Genomic DNA, 10,896 nt, shown 5'->3' on the forward strand with positions numbered 1-10,896 from the left:
TCATTCTTGGAGTTGAACGCCAGTTTGTAACGTATTTCTGGCGTTCAACTCTGGTTTGTGACGTGTTTCTGGCGTTTAACTCCAGACAGCAGCGTAGAACTGGCGTTCAACGCCCTTTTACGTCATCTAAACTCAGTCAAAGTATGGACTATTATACATTGCTGGAAAGCCCTGGATGTCTACTTTCTAAATCAATTGGAAGCACGCCATTTTGAGTTATGTAGCTCTAGAAAATCTACTTTGAGTGCAGGGAGGTCAGAATCCAACAGCATCAGCAGTCCTTCTTCAACCTCTGAATCTGATTTTTGCTCAAGTCCCTCAATTTCAGCCAGAAAATACCTGAAATCACAGAAAAATACATAAACTCATAGTAAAGTCCAGAAATGTGAATTTAACATAAAAACTAGTGAAAACATCCCTAAAAGTAACTAGATTCTACTAAAAACATACTAAAAACAATGCCAAAAAGCGTATAAATTATCCGCTCATCACATGCTACTCGCCATAATAAATAGCTCCTCCCATAATCTTCTACAGTTATTTTCCTGAGAGCTGGCATATATTGTAGTGAGCATCCAACTTCTTTAGTTATTCACACTAATTTGTCCTATTCTGTCTTAATAAATACCCTTATCTGATTTAAAGTAACCAAATGGTTGTCCTTTCACCATGACAGAAAATAATATAGTTGTTACAAGTTCTTTAACCAAACCAATCTATCTCTAAAGTCCAATTTACCCATAATAAACCACAAAAATTATAACTAAACTCTATCACAAGCTTTACTCATATTTAGCTTAACTGCTATATCATTTGAACTTCCATTCTACAATATAGATGTGAATCTCTGGGAAATACAAAGCTTAAGCAGTTTCTGGATCAATTTCAATTCTACTGGTTATGTAGGAGATTGAAATCAATTGCATCTTTTAGAAAGTATATATATAGAGTAAACTTTTTATGAATCCAAATCCTCTATGCTTAAATAGAACTTGCAGTCACACAAAGAGAGATAAGTTATCTATCCTCTAATAACATATACGAGTCCATCAAGTTCAGATATGCCTTTCTCATTGTAACTAACTGCAGCTATGCCTCAGGCCTTAACTATAGTGGATCCAAATCAACCATTTAAAAGATAAATAGCTAAATGAAAAGCAATAGGTCATGATTTCTGCAATCAAGGTAAAAAGGTTGAAAAGTGAGATTTGAATGCGATCTTGAGCTCAAATGAAATGCAGGAGACTTAACCAAAAAGCTGTGATCCAAATGGATGTCTGGTCCTTTGATTTTAGAGCTTCCCGCATCATAAATCCATAGTTCACCATTGTTTTGACTGTACCCTCATTTCTCCCACAGCCGCACTTCTGAGAGACCTCAATCACCCAATCTCTCACTCTGAGTCTCCCTTCCTTCCTTGCAGCTGCCCAACCTCATGACCTCATCTCTGCTTCACCGTCGTTGTCCTCTGTTTCGCTTCACCCTGATCTGCGTAATTTGGTCAATCTGGTGAGCATTTTTTCTTTCTTTCGTTTTTAATTTTTATTAATTAGTTGATAATTGGTTTACAATTAGTTGATTGTGTTGGTAAAGATGTAGAAGAAGTAAGTCCTTTTAAAAACCTTGTTGTGGGGCTTCCTTTTAATCAGGAAAGACCAAGGTTCTGAAAACCGGTTTGAATCGGTCGGTCGAACCAGTCGAACTGTGAACCGGTAAAGAAAGCGATTCAGATAGAAGTCATAACTGCATGTTTTAAAAACCGTAAATGAATCGCTGAACCGTCCGGTCGAACCGAACCGGGACCCGGCCGGTTTTCTCCTTTTGAACATAAACGGCGCCGGATTCACTAAAAGGTAGCCTAGTAACCCTAATCCCCTCACTCACTCACGAAGTCACTCACTACCAGAGGACCATGCAGCAGCATCTCTTCCTTCGAGCTCCTCCCTCACTCCCTCCCTTGCTCCGTCCAACCACCGTCGTGTCACCGCCGCCGTCCGTGCTTCTCTAATGTTGTCACAACGCCTCTGTTCAGTCGCTTTCCGCCGCGCTTCTGTGTCTATTTTGTCGAGCTTCCCCTTTGTTTTGCCGTGCTTTTTCCACCATTTTGCCGTGCTTCCGCCGCGCTCCAGTCATCGCCTTCCAGCCTCTGTTCAGCTTCAGTTCCATTGCGTGGTACAACCTCTGCTCAGCCGTCGTTACGCCGCAGCTCAGCCTCCTTTCCGCCGCAGCTCAGCCCTCTGTTCAACCATCTTCGTTGAGTTATAAAGTTCTAGCTCCCTCTCCTTCCTCTATTTTTAGTTATTGTTTTAGTTTGTCGTTGTTTTAATTGTTAGGTTGCTGTTCCAGACTTAGAGCTTTTATTTTGTTGTTGGTTTGCTGTTTTGTTAACTTGTTTTGTTGTGGTGTTGTTCTTGACCTTGTGATTGTTAGATTATTGTGTTATTATATCAGTGGTAGATTTTGATCTATGTATTAAACTACTCTTCCACCTTAGCTCATGACAATAATAAAGAAGTCTCGTAGCCCATAAATTCAGCCCAACAGAATACATAAATTCAATTACAATTTTAGTCTTTATTATTTTATCTTATCTTATCTTTAGTTGTTCTTACCTTATCTTTATTTGTTTTTATCTTTCTTAGGCCAATGCTCTATATATATTTAGTTTTACCTTCATAACACAATTCAATTCAATCAATCAAGAAATACAAAGTATAATATTATTCCTCTCGTCTTTTCTTATTCTTTCACAATTTTATCATGGTATCAGAGTCTTGGTATCCTCCTTGAAGAGGATACATAAGCTATCATCTTTCCGGTGAGAAATCACCCTACTTCTTTTTCAACCTCCTCCCACGATGAATGATCAATCTTTTAATTTAGCGCAGCAACCAATCTCTATTACATCCATCCAAGTAAAACTCTAACATCAGTCTTGGTTACACCTGTTCTAACAGGAAACAACTATCATTCATGGAATAGTCACTATGGCATATTTGCGCCTTCTTCCGACAGTTTCATTTGCACCTTCTTCCGAGAGTTTTGTCTACATTCTATTTCAGCAGTCATGTCTGCATTCTATTTTAGCAAGTTCAATCTACATCTGTTTTAGCAGTTCCATCTGCACTCTTATTGTGCTTCACGCGCCCTTTGAAGACCAATCTTATTGCGCCATACGCGCCTTCTGAAGAAAAATCTCATTGCGCTCTACGTGCTTATTTTTTATTTTTTTATTTTTTTGAAGATCACAGCATCTCCTTTTATATTTTTGCCGCCGGCTGGCAGCTCAAGCTTTGCCGCACGCATTTTTCGAAGATCGCTGCTCAAGCACAGCATCTCCTTTTATATTTTTGCCGCCGGCAGCTCAAGCTCTGCCGCACGCATCTTCCTCCGTGTCACCACGTCAGACGCTCAACAATTTCATCGGACCTTATCCAAGCTGTGGATTATTGACATCTTCCATCCACCAGCTTGCGGGGCGTATTAAACTACTCTTCCACCTTAGCCCATGACAATAATAAAGAAGTCTCGTGGCCCACAAATTCAGCCCAACATAATACATAAATTCAGTTACAATTTTAGTCTTTATTATTTTATCTTATCTTATCTTTAGTTGTTCTTACCTTATCTTTACTTGCTTTTATCTTTCTTAGGCCAATGCTCTATATATATTTAGTTTTACCTTCATAATACAATTCAATTCAATCAATCAAGAAATACAAAGTATAATATTATTCTTCTATTCTTTTCTTATTCTTTCACAATTTTATCACTATGTCTGTCAATATGTAGTACCCCAGAAGCAGAATCTTCCAAAGGTGAATTATTTTTTATTTATTTCTTGGAAAAGATTTAATTTTGTTTACTCCCCGTGAATTCTGATAGCCATCAAGTGTGGAAGAAATATTTTGAGGATGCAGAATGTAGCATCTTTGATGTAATCCACAATGCAATTGATGTGGTTGCTTTAGATTATCCCAAAATGTTGAATATATTGTTTTGTAGTTGCTCTGTTGCCATTAGTCCGTCTCTATTTTTAATTATCCAGCACTAACTTGTTTGGAAAATACTGAACAAACTAAGTGATTGCACTGAAGGAATATTTATCAGTTTAGAAGGGGATTTTTTTGTGATGTTTAGAAGGAGATTGTACACATCATTTTCATTACTTGATTGTTTCATCATTTGCAATTTTCATTACCTTAATGACTATAACCATAACCATTAATGCTTCACACTTTCGTTTAATAGGAAGGTTTGTATGTTGCTGATGTGAATTTTTTTTTGCAGGAAGGACTGCTTTAGTTGTACTGATTGCATTCATGCCAACTAACCCAAATGGTGCATTGGGCTTATTAGACTACAAGAAAGAAGAGAGGCGCACATTGGCAATTAAATCCTGTTATGCAGCTCCAAGGTTTGGGACTCCTGAGCGGCAAAAACTGATAGGCGAGATAGAATAATTCTTATTGTTTTCTCCCTAGTGCAGTGTTCTGTAATATTAGGCATATTTTGGAGATTAAGGAGAGACTTTACAACTATCACAAAGAGGTTAGTGATTATAAATTATTGTACTGAGATTAATAAAAATTGTTATTGGATTGTTATTGTATGGTGATGATCTTAACGAAGCAAATCTGTAGTAAGTTTTGGTGGATTTTGATGATTATTAGTATTTTATGTTTGTTTTTTTTGTTAATTGACTTTTGAGTTTCTATTGGAATGATATTATAACATTGTGGTTTATATAGTACTTTTAATCTGGATGATATTTTAAACTATAATTATATTTTAGTGCATTTATTTATATTTTATTTATTATTTTATTATAAAACGGTTTTACCGGTTGAATTACAGTTGAACCAATAAACTAATAAACCAATAACTAGAACGGTTTGATGACCGATTTGGTTTTTAGAACCATGAGAAAGACGGTTTTCTTTGTGGGTCGAAGGTTATAATTTATGCAAGGTTTTGAAAATCGGACCGAACTGGCCGGTTTGACTGGATTAATCAGAAACCGATCATTTGGCTGATCCGGTTGACTTTTAGAACCGTTTAGCAAAAAATCGGTTTGAAAACCGGCTGAACCGGTGATTAACCGGCGAACCGAGCGAACCGGCCGGGTTTTTTCAAGTCCCGGTTCGCTGATCCAACAATCAAAACGGCACCGTTTTGATTCCAGAGAAACACAAGTCCAGTGCTGAATGCCTTTATTACACCCCCTCCCCTTTCTCTCTCACAAACACAGCCTCACCAACCCTAGATTCTCCTAAACCCTATCAGAGCCACCATCACCATCTCCCCTTTCTTTCATTCTGCTCTTCTCCTCGCGTCGCCAGAAGCTAAGGTCGGTTCGGGGCTGTTGTTGGCGTCGCCGTTTCCCTGTTCGAGCTCTCTCTGTCACGGCTTTTCTGCTCCTTCACCGTTGGTCGTCACCGCTTCTCCCCTCCTTGCCGTGCGTCGTCGCTTCTTCTCCCCTCCTTGCCGTGCGTCGTTTCTGGTTCTCCCATCCTCACCGTTTTTGGCTGTGGCCCCTTCTCTGCTCCCCGCCAATCTTGTCGTCGCTGCTTCTCTGCTCCGCACCGTGTCTCACCGTCGTTGCTTCTCTGTTTCACGTTACTGAAGTTCCCAATTTGAATTTCTCTGTCTCTCTGCTCTCTGGCTCTATGCTATCTTTTCCTCTCCTTTGCTGCCAATCCAGATAACGTAAAAACCTCCCCTTTATCCTCTTCAATAATGTTCAATTTGTTGTAATTGTATTATATTGTTTTCTTCTTCGTTTTGTTCTGAATATACATATGATGTATTATTGATGATTCTGCTGAGTTTTGAGAGATTAATTTTTTTTAATTTTATTTGAATTCAGTCAGTTGATGTTGAATTAATTTTGCTGAGACGGAGTTATAAATTATTTTTTTTAAGTTTAATTTATTAATTATGCTGAGAATGATTTTTGCTGAGATTGATATGAATTAATTCTGCTGAGATTGAGTTATAAATCCAATTTGTTTTACTTGTTATTTTGCTGTCATTGATTCAAAAGAGAAACATGGCTACAATTCTGCATTGGATTTACTATATGGCTTCAAAATAAGGGTTGGGTGAAGTTCAGACAAGGAGATGGTTTACTCATAGGAAAAGAGAATGAAATTAAGAAGCAAAAAACAAAAAGAGTACCTAATTTATGAAAATGGAAAACTCAGGAATGGAAACCTAATTTATAAAGGATATTTATGCTTCTTTATTGTGTTTTTGTTTTGTTTAGTTAATTTAATTGTTCAGTTTTTGTGTGTTCTGGGCTTCTTACTGTGCTGTGGAATTGTTTCTTCCAGCTCAAATGGTAGATTATACTGATTTCTTTTCCACCTTGCACCATACTAAAATTTGTGGCCTCAAATTTTGGTTGCCTATCTTCTGTTGTTATATCTGGAAATGATATTGTTTGACCAGGCTTAGAAGTCCTATTGCTAATGTGTTATATATACATGAAGATTGAGAAACTGATATTGTTTAATTCATACAATGCTTTAATTGTTCTGCACCCTATCTCACAATATATGTCACTTTGAATTTTTAATAATTTTATGTTATATTTATTAAACCGGTTCAACCACGGTTTGACCTCGGTTGAACCATTGAACCAGTTACTTGACCGGTTCATTGACTGGTCCGGTTCTCGCAACCTTGGTTTTATGGCAGAGTAATGGTAAATTGAAAAATAAGAGGAGAATAGGGAGGAAAAAAAAAATACAAATTTGATGATGTGAATTTAGTGTGTGTTAGTATTGTGATGTGATAGCCTTTGCTTTTTTCTGTTGCCTCTTTTGTGCTGAGATGAAAAATGGACATTTGAATTGAATTGAATCTGTTGTGAATTCTGGGATTTTTACAGTGAAAATATTTGCCTAACTAAGTTCATAATTAGTTGGTAATTAGTGAAAATATATAATTTTATATTTATTTAATTATGACTTGGTTAGCCCAGCGACCGATTGGATTAGTCTGACTCTTACCGGTTCAATTGCCGGTGGGATAACCGTTGGATCCTCTGCTTCGCTGTCTCCAGTCATATCTCTGCCGTACTGTCTCAGTGGCCGACCTTTTTGGTTCACCCCATTCTTCTCTCTGCCGTCCGAACTGGGCATACCTCCGTCATCACCACCACCTGTAGCTGTGCGAACACCTATCACTCCCATAGTGGGTTTTCTTGAGATAAAACTGAGATCTGAAAGCTTTCTATATGTTTATTATAATAGTATGGAACCTTTGTTCCGGTGTACCCACAAATCCTACTTCATGAAAGACGAATTTCAGTTTCATGAAATGGCCTATATTTGTTATTCATCTGTCCCAGAATTCCAAGGTTTTATTTGGCCCTTCTTTGTCTGAACTTTTGAGAGTTTGAATCCTTGCTTTCCGCTCTCGCATGTTTGTTTTATTTAGTGATGGTTTGTGCTTGAAAAATTTGCAGTGCAATCTTACAAATCCTAAGGAACAAATGTAACATTGCTTTAGTTTATTGTCTTTCTTTGATGATTAGTTGAATGCTCATGTTATTACCTATATGAATTCAATGTTGTGTTTTGGTTTAGTGGAACTTAAACATGTGGGATTCATGATCTCTGTACACTCCCCCCTCACAAAAAAAAATCTGTTATGTAAATTAACTGCACCCTCGGTTGCATTGTGATTTGGTTAGCTATAGATAGGAAACCAGGCGAATTTGTTAACCCTGTGTCCAAACGGATTTGTATGGTTTCAGGTGGCGTGGAATTGTTGCAATCTCTGATAGTTGTCCTCGTCAATGCCTGAAATACAGATGGATGAACCCATGGAAAGTGGTGAGAGGCCAGTCTTCAAAGATATTAGACGCTACTTCTGTGAATACTGTGGCATTTGCAGGTCTAAAAAGATCTTAATTACCTCCCACATCAATTCACAACACAAGGTACTTTGTTCTTCCTGTCTTTTGTTTCAGCATATTTGATGATTATCCTTTTTCTTAATAGTTATCTAATCTCTAATTGTCTTTGCTGTATTTCAAACCCAATGGTTGGCATGGTTTTGCAATGAAAAACCCTTTATATGCAGTTGTATATTTTACTAGTTATTGGTTGCTTTTTTACCTATCTATTTCAAAGTTAAAAATATGATAATATGCAATTACACTTGGTTATCTTATCTGATTTGAATTGATGTGTTTAGGACGAGTTGGAAAAAGCTAGAGCTGAAGGAAATAATGAAGCACATTGCGAAAAGCCCAACAACACTTGCCAACAATGTGGTGCTAGCTTCAAAAAACCTGCCTACTTGTTGCAGCACATGCAAAGCCATTCACTTGAGGTATTTGATTTATTAACAAAACACCCTTTTGTAACTAATTAACTGACATATTACAATATAGGATAAACTTTTTTCATGTGTAAAATCTGTGACTATATGGAGAGCCAAGGAGTGTAAACTAATCCAGCAAGCTACTATACCTTTTTTAAAATGAGTACACTGGAAAAATCTTCTATAGGTTAATACTATATGATTTAAGAGGTATCACTGAAGTACATATTTTTGCAGGAAAGTAATTTATAATATACTATAACTATAATAATGTTATAGTGTGAAGCATTGGATCCCAGACAAAGAACTCCAAAATGCATGAGGCAGCATAATTGGACTTGATGGATTAGTATCAGGTAGGGAGACCTCCTGTGAAGCTCCATCAAGGATGCCTCAATCACGCTTTATTCAAGATGAGGTTTGCAATTTGTTCTTCCATGTCTTGTTCTTATTTAACCAATTGACACCCATTGCGTTTTTTTGGTTGGCATCTTTTGACATTTCTTTTAATGGCTCCAGAGGCCGTATGTGTGTACGGTTGATGATTGTCAGGCAAGTTACAGAAGAAAGGACCATTTGACTCGTCACCTTCTACAGCATGAAGGGAAAACTTTTAAATGTCCAATGGAGAATTGCAACCTAATTTTCTCAATAAAAGGTAATATGGCAAGACATGTTAAAGAGATTCATGATGAAGGATCTACATCCACAAATGTAGAAAGTAAGCAGTTTGTGTGCCCAGAAATTGGCTGTGGAAAGGTTTTCAAGTTTGCGTCAAAGCTTCGTAAACATGAAGATTCTCATGGCAAGTTTTCATCTAATTTGATTTTCTTTGTGAATAATCAAAGTTTCCGTGTTATGTTTTGAAAATGTTGGGAAAAATTGTGAAGAGAACTTTTGTTCTGCAGTTAAGCTGCAGTCGGTAGATGTAGTGTGCTTGGAGCCTGGTTGCATGAAACATTTCACTAATAACCAGTGCCTTAAAGAACATATTGAATCCTGTCATCAATATGTAACCTGCGACACTTGTGGAAGTAGACAACTGAAAAAGAATATTAAAAGGCACCTTTGCACACATGAAGCTGACAAATCATTGGCAGAGTTTAAATGTGAATTTAAGGGCTGTAGCTGCAAATTCTCAAGTGTAAGACCCCTTAATCTTTAAGCCCCCGCATAGTTGTTCTAAGTGAATCCACAACCATGGTTACATATTGAACATTGTGTTGATTGATTCTTTTGGTTATGCCTCAACAGAAATCTAATCTCGTTACACATAAGAAGGCCGTGCACTTTAAAGAAAAGCCCTTTGTATGTGGTTTTCCTGATTGTGGCCTGAGATTTGCTTACAAACATGTCAGAGATAAACACGAAAAAACTGGGAAACATGTTTTTACCCATGTAAATTCTTTTCTGACTTCATATTCCAGTTCAATAATTTCCTTGCATGCCTTTGCATTAGCAATGATTAATGAAGTTTTTCTTGATACAGGGGGATTTTGAAGAAGCTGATGAACAATTCAGGTCAAGGCCAAGGGGTGGGAGGAAGAGAGTGTGTCCTACAGTAGAAATGTTGGTCAGGAAAAGGGTTACACCACCTAGTCAATTGGAGAATTTGTTATTTATGCAAGAGTGACCAGATGAACTGTCCCTGACATTAAGTATATATGTAAGGTAGATTTAAGCATCTTTCCATGAGTGTGGTAAATGAAGGATTAGTTTTAGCATAATGATTAGTGTTCACTACATCTTACATATGTTGTGTAAAAGTATGAAGAGTGGCATGTGTATTATAGTGTAATCAATGACAATATTGTGAATGGTATATCACTATATCTTCATGATCCTATCAATCATGTTTGTCAGTGTATCTTCCCAAAGTTTTAGTTGCCATCACCATGAGACATACACCAAGTACAACATTATAGCTAGTAAACAATTAAAAGAAGCAAAATGTTTATTGGGCTTCCAATTTCAAAAGAATGTTTGTAATAAAGATTAATTTTTTAAGTTTAGTATTTTTAAAGATTGGGAAAACTACTGGTAAAAGTTTTTAGTATGTCTAAGGGCACATTGTAAGAGTATAATAATAAAACTTTAAATGAATTGGAAACGTAAAAAAAATTATATTTCAATAACTTTTAATAAAATATTTTTCTATAGCGTTCTTAATGTGTCTTTATTTTAAAACACAAGTTAGCAAAATGTATTAATATATTATATATTATGCTCGTGCTTATAGATTCTTCAGCAAGCATTAAAGTATGAGCAACAAAGTGCCAAACTGATATCGGAAATTAAAGTTTTAATAATTTTTTTTGGGAATTTTTTTTTTCATTTTATAATAGAAAAAAGTCCTACTACTTTTATTCCCTTTTTATTGTTTGGGACGGGTATAATTGCATGCTCCCTGAGAGTCCCAATATTCTTGACCTACCTATCATCCCCAGAAGACACATTTTCCCCCTCTCCAATAGCCCAGGTTGTGTTCTTTCAACATACCTTGAACTTTCACGATGTCTTTCCAAAGAGGTGAATCTGAACACTTACTGATCAACATAT

At 36.7% G+C, this 10,896-nt stretch overlaps 1 protein-coding gene across 3 annotated transcripts; it reads left to right on the plus strand.

Annotated features, from left to right (window-relative positions):
- LOC107625812 (transcription factor IIIA) lies at window positions 1,330-10,204 on the plus strand. 3 transcript variants are annotated; one of them, XM_016328537.2, is made up of 7 exons: window positions 1,332-1,509; window positions 7,766-7,951; window positions 8,209-8,346; window positions 8,857-9,142; window positions 9,246-9,481; window positions 9,592-9,735; window positions 9,827-10,204. In XM_016328537.2, the coding sequence occupies exons 2-7, from the start codon at window positions 7,808-7,810 to the stop codon at window positions 9,968-9,970; spliced, it is 1,092 nt and encodes a 363-aa protein (XP_016184023.1). In that variant the 5' UTR covers window positions 1,332-1,509; window positions 7,766-7,807; the 3' UTR covers window positions 9,971-10,204. The 3 variants fall into 3 exon arrangements, with proteins under 3 accessions (XP_020971885.1, XP_016184023.1, XP_016184024.1); XM_016328538.2 differs by lacking the exon at window positions 1,332-1,509 and adding an exon at window positions 5,204-5,709; XM_021116226.1 differs by lacking the exon at window positions 9,592-9,735 and having other exon boundaries at window positions 1,330-1,509.

Source organism: Arachis ipaensis, chromosome B02 (assembly GCF_000816755.2).
Source record: "Arachis ipaensis cultivar K30076 chromosome B02, Araip1.1, whole genome shotgun sequence".
NCBI lineage: Eukaryota > Viridiplantae > Streptophyta > Magnoliopsida > Fabales > Fabaceae > Arachis > Arachis ipaensis.

Excerpts from the sequence above, each read along its gene's own strand:
- LOC107625812 (XM_016328537.2), top strand. The coding sequence starts at position 7,808 with ATGCCTGAAATACAGATGGATGAACCCATGGAAAGTGGTGAGAGGCCA. Across the intron at positions 8,347-8,856 it reads TGCAAAGCCATTCACTTGAG|AGGCCGTATGTGTGTACGGT; the intron begins GTATTTGATTTA and ends TAATGGCTCCAG. Across the intron at positions 9,143-9,245 it reads TAAACATGAAGATTCTCATG|TTAAGCTGCAGTCGGTAGAT; the intron begins GCAAGTTTTCAT and ends TTTGTTCTGCAG.